Source organism: Festucalex cinctus, chromosome 13, assembly GCF_051991245.1.
Source record: "Festucalex cinctus isolate MCC-2025b chromosome 13, RoL_Fcin_1.0, whole genome shotgun sequence".
NCBI classification, from domain to species: Eukaryota; Metazoa; Chordata; class Actinopteri; order Syngnathiformes; family Syngnathidae; genus Festucalex; species Festucalex cinctus.
In genome coordinates this window covers 6,078,355-6,089,842 of record NC_135423.1, presented here as the reverse complement: position 1 = coordinate 6,089,842, position 11,488 = coordinate 6,078,355, and the positions used below count along the sequence as shown (strand labels likewise).

The following is an 11,488-nucleotide window of genomic DNA, read 5'->3' as shown; positions in this document are numbered from 1 at the left end:
GTTGTCCAGCCATTAGGCGGCACGCTATTATTTTCACGGGGACGTACGTAATGACGTGTACGGAAGTAAACGAAATCCGCGAGCGGTGTGAATTTAATCGAAGCCTTTTTTTCTCGTTTGTCCAATAAAAGTTGACGTTTTGCACAAGGGGCACATTTATGGTGCCTTTTCAAGTCACACTATCGTAAACCACGCGTGAGTAACATAATTTGTTGTTTGTGGTGTGTTTAGTCAACAGTGTTAGCTACGTGAATCGCTAAGGACATTTAATTGACATTTTACTTCAGCTCGCTTCGTCTCTGCTCTTCTAACCGGCTTGTGTGATTAAAACGTACCTTTTGTTCCCGTGTCAGGTTATCGTCATGTCGAAGCAGACTCTGGGGAAGACTCTGCTGCGGAATGTAATCCGCCACACTGATGCTCACAATAAGGTAGGAGACAAAAGCACAGACGAGTTGTCTTCTTCACACCTTGATTTATGCCGTGAAATTAACTGTGCAAACAAAGGTAATTGCTGTTTATTAAAAAAATAAATAAATAAATACTGCTCTACCACGTTGTGTCTGCTTTCCCTATTTATTACAAGGCAGAAAAATCCAAAGAAAAAGAAAAACAGACTTATGAACAACGTATGAACTTGGCTTTGTTCACTTACTGCAGATCCAGGAAGAGTCCGAGATGTGGAAGTTGCGGGGCTGGGAGGTCCAAATGTCCAACAACAGTCACTTGAGCGCCACCAAAACAATCAGGTCGAGGAGCTGCTTCACTATAAACCGCTTCGACACCAAAACCACGGCAGAATGTTTTGACTGTTCTTTTTGTTGTTGTTGTTATTGGATGATTCCAGAGGTCAAATGCACTGCGATCGATTATCCTATCAATCCAGCGCTTCCTTGGAGCACAACGATAGAGAGGCTCGTTACTGGACGCGTAAACTCTACCAATTTGAGGACAACGATCCAGACAGGTATCCAACCGGACCCAGCAATTATTACCTGTGCTTTTTAACACAGAGCTCAATGAACCTCTTACACAGCGGCAAGGAATCCCGGAATTAGATGATGTCAATTATCGGATGGGGACAATCACTTTCAATATAACGGAGAGGGAAAAGTGAGTGTCTGTTGTTAAACCACACACTCCTTTTCCAACACTTTACACACAGGTTCCTCTGGTACTAATTCAGTAGCTGGAAAATTGTATTCCATATGAAGGGGGTTACAGAATCGGAGGATGAAGTTGAGTTGATGTTTTCTGCCTTCTGGGGAAGATAATGAGTGAGAAGAAGGGCCTGACCGATTATTCGGCCAGCTGGGCGATATTAGCAATGGATTTGCATTTTAATTGAATGATTTTAAGTACAGTGTTCCCTTGTTTATTGCGGGCGTTACGTTCCAAGAACTACCCGCGATAATGGAAATCTGCGTTAATTAAAAAAATAATAATAATAATAATTATTTATTTTTTTTATTTTTATTTTTTGGTATGATTTGTAGTTTATGATGAATGCTTTTTTCATTCATAATTTGTTTTTGTTTTCCATTTAGTAATTTTTTTCATAAAAAAAAAAAAGCACACTGTAAAAATTGCGAAATAGCGAGGCCGTGAAAGATGAACCCGCGATAAGCGAGGGAACACTGTACAGTTTTTGTTATATTTAAGGTAATGTTTAAACTGCGCATAATGTTACAGTAATATTACGGTATATACTTTCTACCTCATTTTTAATTGACATGTATAGACGACAGACTTCATTGTTGTTGTTGTTGATGGTATTTGACCTGCCGGACCGACATATTAAAAAAGGAAAAACAAAACAAAACCCTGTGTTGGTGGATTCTAGCATTATCTGACGTGAAGCAAGCGTGTTTTTGCGTGCAGATGGGGACACAGTGGCTTCAAGGAGCTGTACCCTGAAGAGTTTGAAAGCGACAGGTAAACTACACGCTATTGCCATGAGCCGACATTGGACAAAGTGTAATTCACACCACATTAAAAGTGGGTGCACCAAAGACTTTATCATTTTTTTTTTCCCCATCACTCCCTCTTGCCTGCTCATGTTTGTTTTAAGACCGGAGAGATTGTACCGGCGGGGATTGGTTTCACAAAATGAATAAAGCTCAGTTTGCTACCAACACAAGGAGCGCCCTTTTTTGACATGTTAACAGCACTCATCTGGCTCTTTGTTATTATCTTATGATAGCCACTGGAAATTAATTGAAGAAATGTTTGTGTTGATTGCGTGGATGTAGAGCTGCCCTGTGTTATACTGAGAGGAATTTATGATATTGTAGATGGCCAGAATATTAGGAACAACACTACTTTGAAACAAATAGCATCAATCACATTGGGGTCTGCATTTTTTATTTTTTTATTTTTATTATAAAACCGTCTGTAGTTCAAGTGATTATCATGGCTTTCGTATTAATAGAGCTGTCAAAATAAATCGACAAGTAATTGATTATCAAATTAATCGACAACAATTTTAATAATCGAGTAATCGCTTGGAGCCATTTTTTAATTTAAAATTGTAGGGATGAACGATAATATCGGAGGCCGATAATTATCGCAATTATCGACGAATTTGACATCAAACAGATAAAACAGATAATAAAGAAATCTGCTGATAATTATCGGGAATTATAGACCAATTTGATATTATACAGTAAACCAGATAATTAATAAAGTTAATCGATTTTAAAAATATTTGATAGTGACGGTACTACCACCAAATCGCTACATAGAATTTTAAACGACGACTTTTTGGAATGGCAATCATTAGTAAGCATTAATATTGTTTTGAGTGTGGAATTTATGATTTTTCACATCTGGTGATGTTGTGCAGGTGTACCTACATCCTGTCTGATTTTGCACCAAAAATGGCTGCCAACTGTTTTCTTTATGCTCTCTTCCCAGTGACAAAAGCAGCACGGCAAAGAAGGAGGCAGCTCACAAAAGTAGAGCGTCCAAGTCGAAACGCTCCAAAAAGAAGAAGAAAAAGAAGAAGAAGAAGAAAGAGGAAGAGGTGGAGGCAAAGAGGAAGAGGGCAGACAGCAGCGATGACAGTGACAGGACAAAAAGTCGCCATAAATCTAAGAAACGGCAGAGGAAAGACGAGGACCAACGGAGGCGCAAAAGGAAAAACGACGAGTCGCACAAACATTCGGACTCCGCTAAGAAGCGCAGGCGAGACTGGAAAGTGGCAGGCGAGGAGAGCACCGATGAATCTTCCGAAGAGTGACATGTTGAATTTGGTTTTATTCTCCTTCAACATATTAACATTGGAATATCCAACTGGATCACTGGAGAAAAATAAACTCCCTTTTCATTTTTTTTTTGGTGCATTATTGAACAGCATATTTATTGATGTACAAATCTTATTGACAGCGACAAAATGAGTACAGTATCCATATTTATAGCAACACCCCATCTTCCCTTGAATTAAAAAAAATAAAATAAAATAATCACACTGCCGAATCTCTGGGGTTCGATTGAACCCCATTTAAAAACCACTGTGATCGGATAATCTATTCTAAAGCATCAAAGCCTTCTGTATGCTCTAGCATTACAAAAAAAACACATAAAAAAACATATAAATACGTCTTTGGGACATTGGTAATATTTAAAATAGAACGTATTTATACGGTTTTGGGAGCAAATGAGTTAAATACGTAAATGAGTAGGCCGTCATTCCCAATTATCCCGTTTTGTCCCTTTTTCGATTGTTTCTCGCCATGCTTGTTAACACATTCACTGCCAGCCCAGCAAAAATGCATTGTATCATTTGACGTCTTTTTCCGTCAAAGGCAGTGAATGAGTTAAACAGCACTCACGCAGTTGTAGGTGCACTGACACACTCTACCCCCCCCGCACGGCCTGACCGCACCCGCGATGGAACACTTTAGCTTCATGTCTCAGAGAAGGCCTAAATGACGCCATTAACTGCCGTGAACCGACAAATTGAACGCTCGCCTCTCTAATGAACGGCGCCAGCGAAAGCGTATTCTCACGCACACCGCCACGGGTCACTCCTTCCCTCCCTGCGCCGCACCTCGCAGAATGTAACACTGCGGGTCAGGAGACGTGGGCGAGAGGCGTCTGGCTGCTCGTGTGTGTGTGTGTTTTTTTTTGTAAGTCAATCACTTGCCAGGATTCAGGAAAAAAAAACAAGTGTTGAAAGTACAAGAGAAGAAGTGCGAGTGGGCCAAAAAGCTAAAATGTTCTCGTCAAACAGATAAGAGTGGGCTGTGCTGAGTGGAAAAGGTGGAACAAAATTCAAATGTGTATTGGCAGGCAAGGTCAAGGTTAAAAGGAGGCATTTAGCAGAAGCGGAACGAAAGTGCATTTAAGTCTCTTTTGGAGATAAACAAAAATGGATTGTGCAATGTGTTTCTATGAAAGATGAGAATGACCTCCACCAGGGCCAAATAATCCCAATGTGGATCACGCTTTGCACACTCCAAGCTTGTAAAATGAAATGTACTGTCAAGACCAACATTTTTCAGACATATCTTAATCTGATGTATTTTTTTGTAATTATTTTCAGCATTCCCACACATGTTATTGTGATTTTTATTCTCCACATTTCTTTGCCGCTTAACAAATCCCACATAATACATCCAATTTATACTGTTCAAATTTCAACTAGCTTCAAAAATTGACACCTCTTGGGGTATATATCATCTGATTCCACATTACTTACAGTATTTGCACAATCAACTTTTCCCATTCATTTTCAATGGGACAAACATTGAACTTTTTCTATCACTTACCAGTCCATGCCCACTTCCATACTTATTACTTATCATCATTACCAGGTGCTCGGTGGCACAGTTGGTAAAGTGCATTGTCCAGTAAGCAGGAGGTTATAATTTCATAATTTATTTCTCAATTTACTTCATAAGCATTCTACATGCATTCAAATCTTAGCATTCAGCTTTCAGCATTCCCACGCAATTTCTCCAGAAATTGCACTTAGTCTAGTTGTATAAAGGTAGAAGCATTCACACATCAACTTAGCCACTATTTTATTCCTTACGCTTTTTTGACACGCTACTCCTTCCACATTTTTCAACCGCTTCTCAACATTCCAACTTCAACATGTTCCAAAAATGCACGCTAAGTGTGCTTGCATTTTTCTCATTCCAAAAATTCACATTTTCCCAAAAGTCACCTTTTTTTCCCCAACTAAAAATGCACCATTCATTTCCAATGCTGCAGTCATTGTTGCACATTTATATCGATTCCATTTGAAATTCAAAACCTTCAGCTCATTCAATTGACCTTGGAAAGGATTTCCAACATTCCAAAAATTCGTAAATGCAAATAAATTGCACATAACTCATAGTAATTTTACAAAATTTTCACCTCTATTTCACAAATTTATATATCTACATTGATCAACCCCCCCCCCCCTATTCATTCACAGATTCACACCATTTCAAGATACCCCCCCCCCCAACTTAAGTTATTCACTATTTTTGTCATTCCAAAAATTCAATTTTTTTTCCCAAAATTCAACATTCCCCACCAAAATTTCAGTATTAATTTGCAATGCTGCTCGATATAATTTAACATATTCAAATCATTCCTTTATGAAATTTAAAACATTACCAAAAACTCCCCTTACCAAAAATTCAACATTTCGACCATAAAATAAAAATAATAATAATAAAATAACATTTTTTGTTTTTATCCTCTGATTTCTACAGTTTTGACCGATTCAAACCATTCCACCTTCAACATGATCAGCTAATTTCAGGTCATGGTGTATCATTTCATCATTGAATATCATTCCACAATTTTTAATTCAACCTATCAGCCTTCACGAGGAATGCATTCTCTAGTTTTCCCATTTTTTTGACAATGATTTTTCCATATCCAAAATTATTCATCGACCTTCTCATTATAGGTAGGTTGGTTCAGTTAGACACTTTATGAATGGTTCATTTCCTGACAGTGTTAGATTATGGTAACAAACAACTTTTACTGAAGACGTCAAAACCTGCCGTAAACAAATGCGCTTTAATGCATCTTATAACCTGCTGCGATTGGACTCGTCTGACACATTATCACGCATTAAAGATTTAACGAGCTCCTCAGCAACCTCACCGGGTCAAGACGCATTTTGTGCAGCCTCAGAAGCAAGAAAAAGCGCTGACGACACACACAAAAAAAGCAAATGCTTTATTGGGAAGGCTTGGTTTGCCCCGTTGAATAAAAGCGCAGTCTCCTCCTCCTGTCTAAGCACATTTTCACGCTGCTTTGAATGAATAATGGCCGCAGATAGCAACGGACAGAATCATCTCTCCAACATGACAAACATTCAACAGTGCGTTGACGCACATATGCACAGATCCTCGGCGAACAATGTGCTCACTGGACACTTGATTAGAAGCTTTAAAAAGATAACTGCTCACTTTGGAGGATTTTTGTTGTTGTTGTTGCATTACATGTTCAGCCTCAATTCTTACCGCTTCAGTGCATTTCTTCACAATACAGTGTTCCCTCGTTTTCCGCTGTTTTCCAATTAGGTTCCAAAAAATACCCGCAATAAATGAAATCCGCGAAGTAGTTAGCTTTATGTTTTGCAACTCTTATAAATGTTTTAAGGCTCTAAAATCCCCGACCGCACAATTTATACACTTTTCTCATTGAGGCATTTACATGTTCTCACATTTCTCTCTTGTTCAAACATTGACAATGTTCAAACCTTCATAAATTTTATAAAATGGGTATATTACTGTAAAAAAATATGCAAAATTGCACTTAAAAAAAATCCGCGCTACAGCGAGACCGTGAAAAGTGAACCGCGTTATAGCGAGGGAAGACTGTAATCCATTTCACTTGTCACATCTTATACCAGTAATGCTGTCTACTATTACATCAAGGTTTGAAGTTAGTAACACTCTCAAGCCGCTAAGATCATCAAAATGGTCAAAACCTATTATACAGTGCTAAAAACTAAATCATTAACATGTCAACAACTTTGTTTATAGTGTCAGTACTTTGTAGCAAATACTGTTATGAACCTCGCTGAGCTTTGTCTCCCCCTAGAGGCAGCAAACCACCACTGCATCCTGTTAGTCCCGTCTGGCTCCTTTCACTTGCATCGAATTTATCGTGTTCCCACTCCTCTTGCTCCTCTTCACCTCTCGGTAGTCAACCCTGCACCTTTTCACACACAAGTGCCATCTTTTATAAAGAGTTCTCGCAAGATGAAATATTCATACGCTCAACTTGATGTGTGACAAACGCAAAGAAATATAAAAAAAATAGTGACGCACATGGATTCATGGTTGAGATATTGACCCACAAACCTGTGTTTGACCCATGTTTGAACCACAGACTGAAATTTGACACTTCCGCGTATAGTTGACAAACAGTAAGGATGCATTTTTGACACCCACACACCCACATTTGACACATGGACCAACTAGTTGACCTACAAATCTATTTTTGACACACGGAAGAATGTTAAAAAGCCTGTTGACCAATAATAAATAGGCCCATGTTTGCTATATGGGCCCAAGCTTAATACAGAGAGAGCCATGTTTAACACAAATGAAACAGTGTTGACGAATGGACCCAAGTTTGACACACAGACTCGTGTCATAAGTGTTCCAAGACAAAAAAAAAAAAAAATGACCACACGGACCCATATTTGACACAGAGAGGTGTGATGACAGGTTTTTAATGTAAAAACTTGCAGCCAACACCCAAATGCTTTGTAAAAAGTCATGTGACATTATGACTTACTTACAATACTTTACATAGTTAGTACACATACACCAAATGTTTGAATATACTTATATAGGTCTTCTTTTGCGGTTTTGTAAGTCACCTGTTGTCTTTTTGATCTAGACCAGCCAGATAAGGGTTAATAATATACAGTCACATCTGGAGCCATTTCACACCATCCAAGGTCCCATGAGAAGCCCGCCACTGTTAAGAAACGTGTAAAATAACGTTTTTTTTGTCGTCGTTGTTGTTGTTGTTGATCCGTTGAAATTATTACTGGTAGAGACATGTCCTCGTATCTTCGTGTCTTCTGTGCGCAAATGTTTTTTTTTGTGTGTGTTGCTGTTCACTTGAAAGTTGCACTTTTTTCTCCCTTTTTTTTTCTTTTTTTGAACAATGAAAGAAAAAATACATACAAACCTCACACAGACGGTTATAAATGAACAAATCGCCAAAGAAATGACGGAGAGGTTTTTTTGTTTTTGTTTGTTTGTTTGTTTTCCGACGGCGGTGAGCAGCATCCTCCATTCGTGCTTTTTTTTTTTTTTTGTTCCGTTTGTGGGAATTAAGGCACTGCTGCGTTAAAGAAACAACATGGGTTGACAATCCGTGTATCATTCCTTCTTTCCATTTTCAATTGGCAATTGAATAGCGACTGATATTTTTCGTTTGTTTTTAAGATGATTTTTTTGTTTTTGTTTGTTTTTAGGGTGTCAAATGGGCCACATTGTAATGATAGTTGCATGATTGTTGCCTAATGGGGGCCACCGTTATAATTAGGTATATTAGAATTGAAAATCACCTTTATAACAGTTAAGGCTGTGATATTATGCCAAAAATCATGTTGTAGATCTTTCCATGGTTTTAAGCTCAATTTGGTTCGCATTCAGTTAAAGGTGCATTGACGAATCGATTAATCAGCAACTAACTGATTACCGCATTAATTCGATTATATTTGAAATTCAATTAATCATTGAGATACCTTGTTTAAAATTGTCCAAATCCTTGGAATTTCTGCCTCTCAACAGGAAAAAAAACATCTCCGACTTCTGCTATCCTCCATTCAGGATGAATGATTTTGTTGAATTGAGATAAATATCTGAAAAAAATATATATATTTCCTTTAGAAGACATTCATCAACATTACTTGTATTTTCTGACATGTTTTGGAACAAATCAATAGCTGAATAATAGTTTATTTTATTTTAATAAAATAATTTATAATAATTTTATTTGAATACATTTTTAAAATCTATTTATTTTTTATTGTTTGCATTTTCTTCACTGTCAATTTGAAACCATGTTTTGTTTTTGACTGAAGGGATTGAAATTAAAACAGGTTATTTTCTTAATCTTATTCATCAACGAAATAATCGATCCATTAATCCAGTCCTTCTCAAATAGGGGGGTGGGGGCACGTGTGACGTCAGGGAACCTGTTTCCTTTTGATTTTTTTGCTATAATAGAATAAACTGTAGTTACACATTTACGACAGTAGATGGCAGTGGCACTGTCGTCATCAGACAGGGAGCAAGGAATATTGGGTCCTCTGCAGAGGTGTACTTAAACAATTTTATAGACAAATGATGCTTATTATAGTAATGGCAGAGAGTTGGGTGGGGGTGGTGGGGTGCAAAATATTTGATTATGAAAATAATCATCCGTTGTAGCCCTAATCAGTACGCCAAGGGAGCAAATGCAATTAATGCCCTTGCTTACCTTTTGTGTAAAAAGAACAGCTTTATTAACGTTAAAAAGGAGAAATTAAAAAGCCTCAAATATTTTCTTTTTAGAACCGACAATATCAAGAGTTTGTCTTTTATGTCAATTAACGGTGCAGACAAGTGAAACAAGAACAGTTAATTATGCCATAAAACTGCAATAATGGCATTTGTGATTGTTTTGGCTCCATCTGAAGAGCAACTGGAAGTTGCATTTGTCCTGCGCTAGTTTCAAAACAAACAGCGGCATATGGCTAGCCAGAAGCTGTTCATGGACGAGCTTCACGTCCTTCCACGGACACTGCTCACAAAAAAAAAAAAAAAAAAGTGAGGGTCTTTGGCTGAAAAGTCGTGGTGACTCTAAAATGCGATTAGTTTGACACCTGTGTGTTAGATTCAAAAAACAAATGACAATCTATTCAGTCCAGTTCATTTTTTGGGGGGGGATTTTCAGTTGCCAACTGAAAAAAACAAAAACAAAGAAGGAACAATTCGCGGACTGCTGACAAACCTCTCTGGGGCGTGCGATGGCGAGGCGGGGATGAAGGGGCTGACGTCGTTTGCGTTTGTCCGGCGCGTGCGCTCACACGGTGCTTTCCAGCATCCACTCGGTGCTGCTGAACGTCACCCGCCGGTTGGCCAGCGGCGACGACTCGGCGTCCAGCTGGTTGGTGGAGCGGTGCCACCTCGTCCTGGCCCGCCGCGGGTAGCTGTGGCTCTGAAATATGGAGTAGTCGCCTCCGTCAAAGGAGAAGCGGTGCCGAGTTCGCGCCAGCTCGTTGGGCATCAGCAGCCCGGCGGTGGCCAGGACGCCCTTTTTGTCCACGAAGCGGGGCGCCTCGGCGCCGCCGGCGCTCGGGCCGATGAGGCACAGCGACATGGTGGAGCCCGTCAGGCTGCCGTCCGTCTGCGTGTCCGTCTGCGTGTCCTCCGGCGGCAGGCTGGTCCTTCGCTTGGTCGGCGGAGGCAGTTCCGCCGCCGGGACTGCGGAGGGCGCCCCCGCGGCCACTAAGGCTCTGGCGTCCTCGTTCTTCTGGTGCTCCGCCTTCAGAACCAGCGCCGTGCACTCCTCGGAACCGTCGCGGCGGCCCTCGTCCGAAGCGTGGCCGGACGCCGAGCGCGGCGGCGGGCGCCGGTGGCTGCCGTTGGCCTGCGATGGCTTGACCTTGGCGTCCTCGGGCCCCGCGTAGGCCTTGTAGCGGATCATGAGGATGACGATGAAGACCAGGACGGACGCCACGATGATGCCGCCGATGATGATGATCATGGTGCCCCCCAGGAAGTGGCTGTGCATGAAGCGGCACTGGCTGACCTCGCCGGCCGTGTGGAACTGGATGCAGCCCACCACGCGCGTGGCCGTCAGTGACGTCACGCCGTCGTCGTACACGGCCAGCACGCACAGGTCGTATTCGCGCCCAGCCGCCAGGTCGTTGATCAGGAAGTCCTTGTTGGTGGGCGGGATCATCCTGCAAGGCGGGAAAGAAGCGTCGGGGTTATTGCTGTCAGGACTCTCAGCCGAAAACTGGACGGCGCAACTAGTCTAGTGTACCATGTTTGGGTGCTTTTCGATTACACTCACGCCGGTGCACAGAAAGTGAATCCAGGTCTAAGTTGTGGCGCAGGATTTTTGCGATTTTTGGTGGATTTGATCTGGGCGCGATTCTAAGATCTGCTAATGTGTGGTGGATGTCATCATATTTCATTTATAAGTATGACATCATTTTTGTAAAAATAAATAAAATATAAATCCATCCAGTGGCCGTTTCTCAATATGCATTCTTGTCCGTACTTACGTCCTTGTGATGTATTGAAACGTCATATATATATTTATTTATATATATTTATCGGGGCTAATGAGGATCCTAATGAGGAATTAAAAATTAATTCATTAATTAACATTACTTAGTTTTATTAGCAAACTATGTATGTATAAATAGAGCTTATTAGTTTATATATATATATATATATATATATATATATATATATATATATATATACTATATACATAGTTTGCTAATAAAACTAAG

At 40.2% G+C, this 11,488-nt stretch overlaps 2 protein-coding genes across 6 annotated transcripts in view; one reads left to right on the top strand and one right to left on the bottom strand.

Annotated features, from left to right (window-relative positions):
• The first annotated feature begins 22 nt into the window (after positions 1 to 22).
• On the top strand, positions 23 to 3,335 carry nkapd1 (NKAP domain containing 1). Its single transcript, XM_077541092.1, has 6 exons — positions 23 to 195; positions 354 to 431; positions 661 to 749; positions 848 to 967; positions 1,882 to 1,935; positions 2,917 to 3,335. Exons 2-6 carry the CDS (start codon positions 363 to 365, stop codon positions 3,239 to 3,241), a joined length of 657 nt encoding a protein of 218 aa, XP_077397218.1. The 5' UTR covers positions 23 to 195; positions 354 to 362; the 3' UTR covers positions 3,242 to 3,335.
• A 4,342-nt stretch (positions 3,336 to 7,677) lies between these two features.
• Positions 7,678 to 11,488, bottom strand: part of lrfn1 (leucine rich repeat and fibronectin type III domain containing 1) — a 233,431-nt gene continuing 229,620 nt past the window's right edge. For all 5 annotated transcript variants that reach the window (XM_077541966.1, XM_077541971.1, XM_077541967.1 and 2 more), the window contains one exon: positions 7,678 to 10,927. In XM_077541966.1, coding sequence (XP_077398092.1) covers positions 10,045 to 10,927 — 883 coding nt within the window. In that variant the 3' untranslated portion in view covers positions 7,678 to 10,044. The remainder of the gene's footprint in view (positions 10,928 to 11,488) is intronic.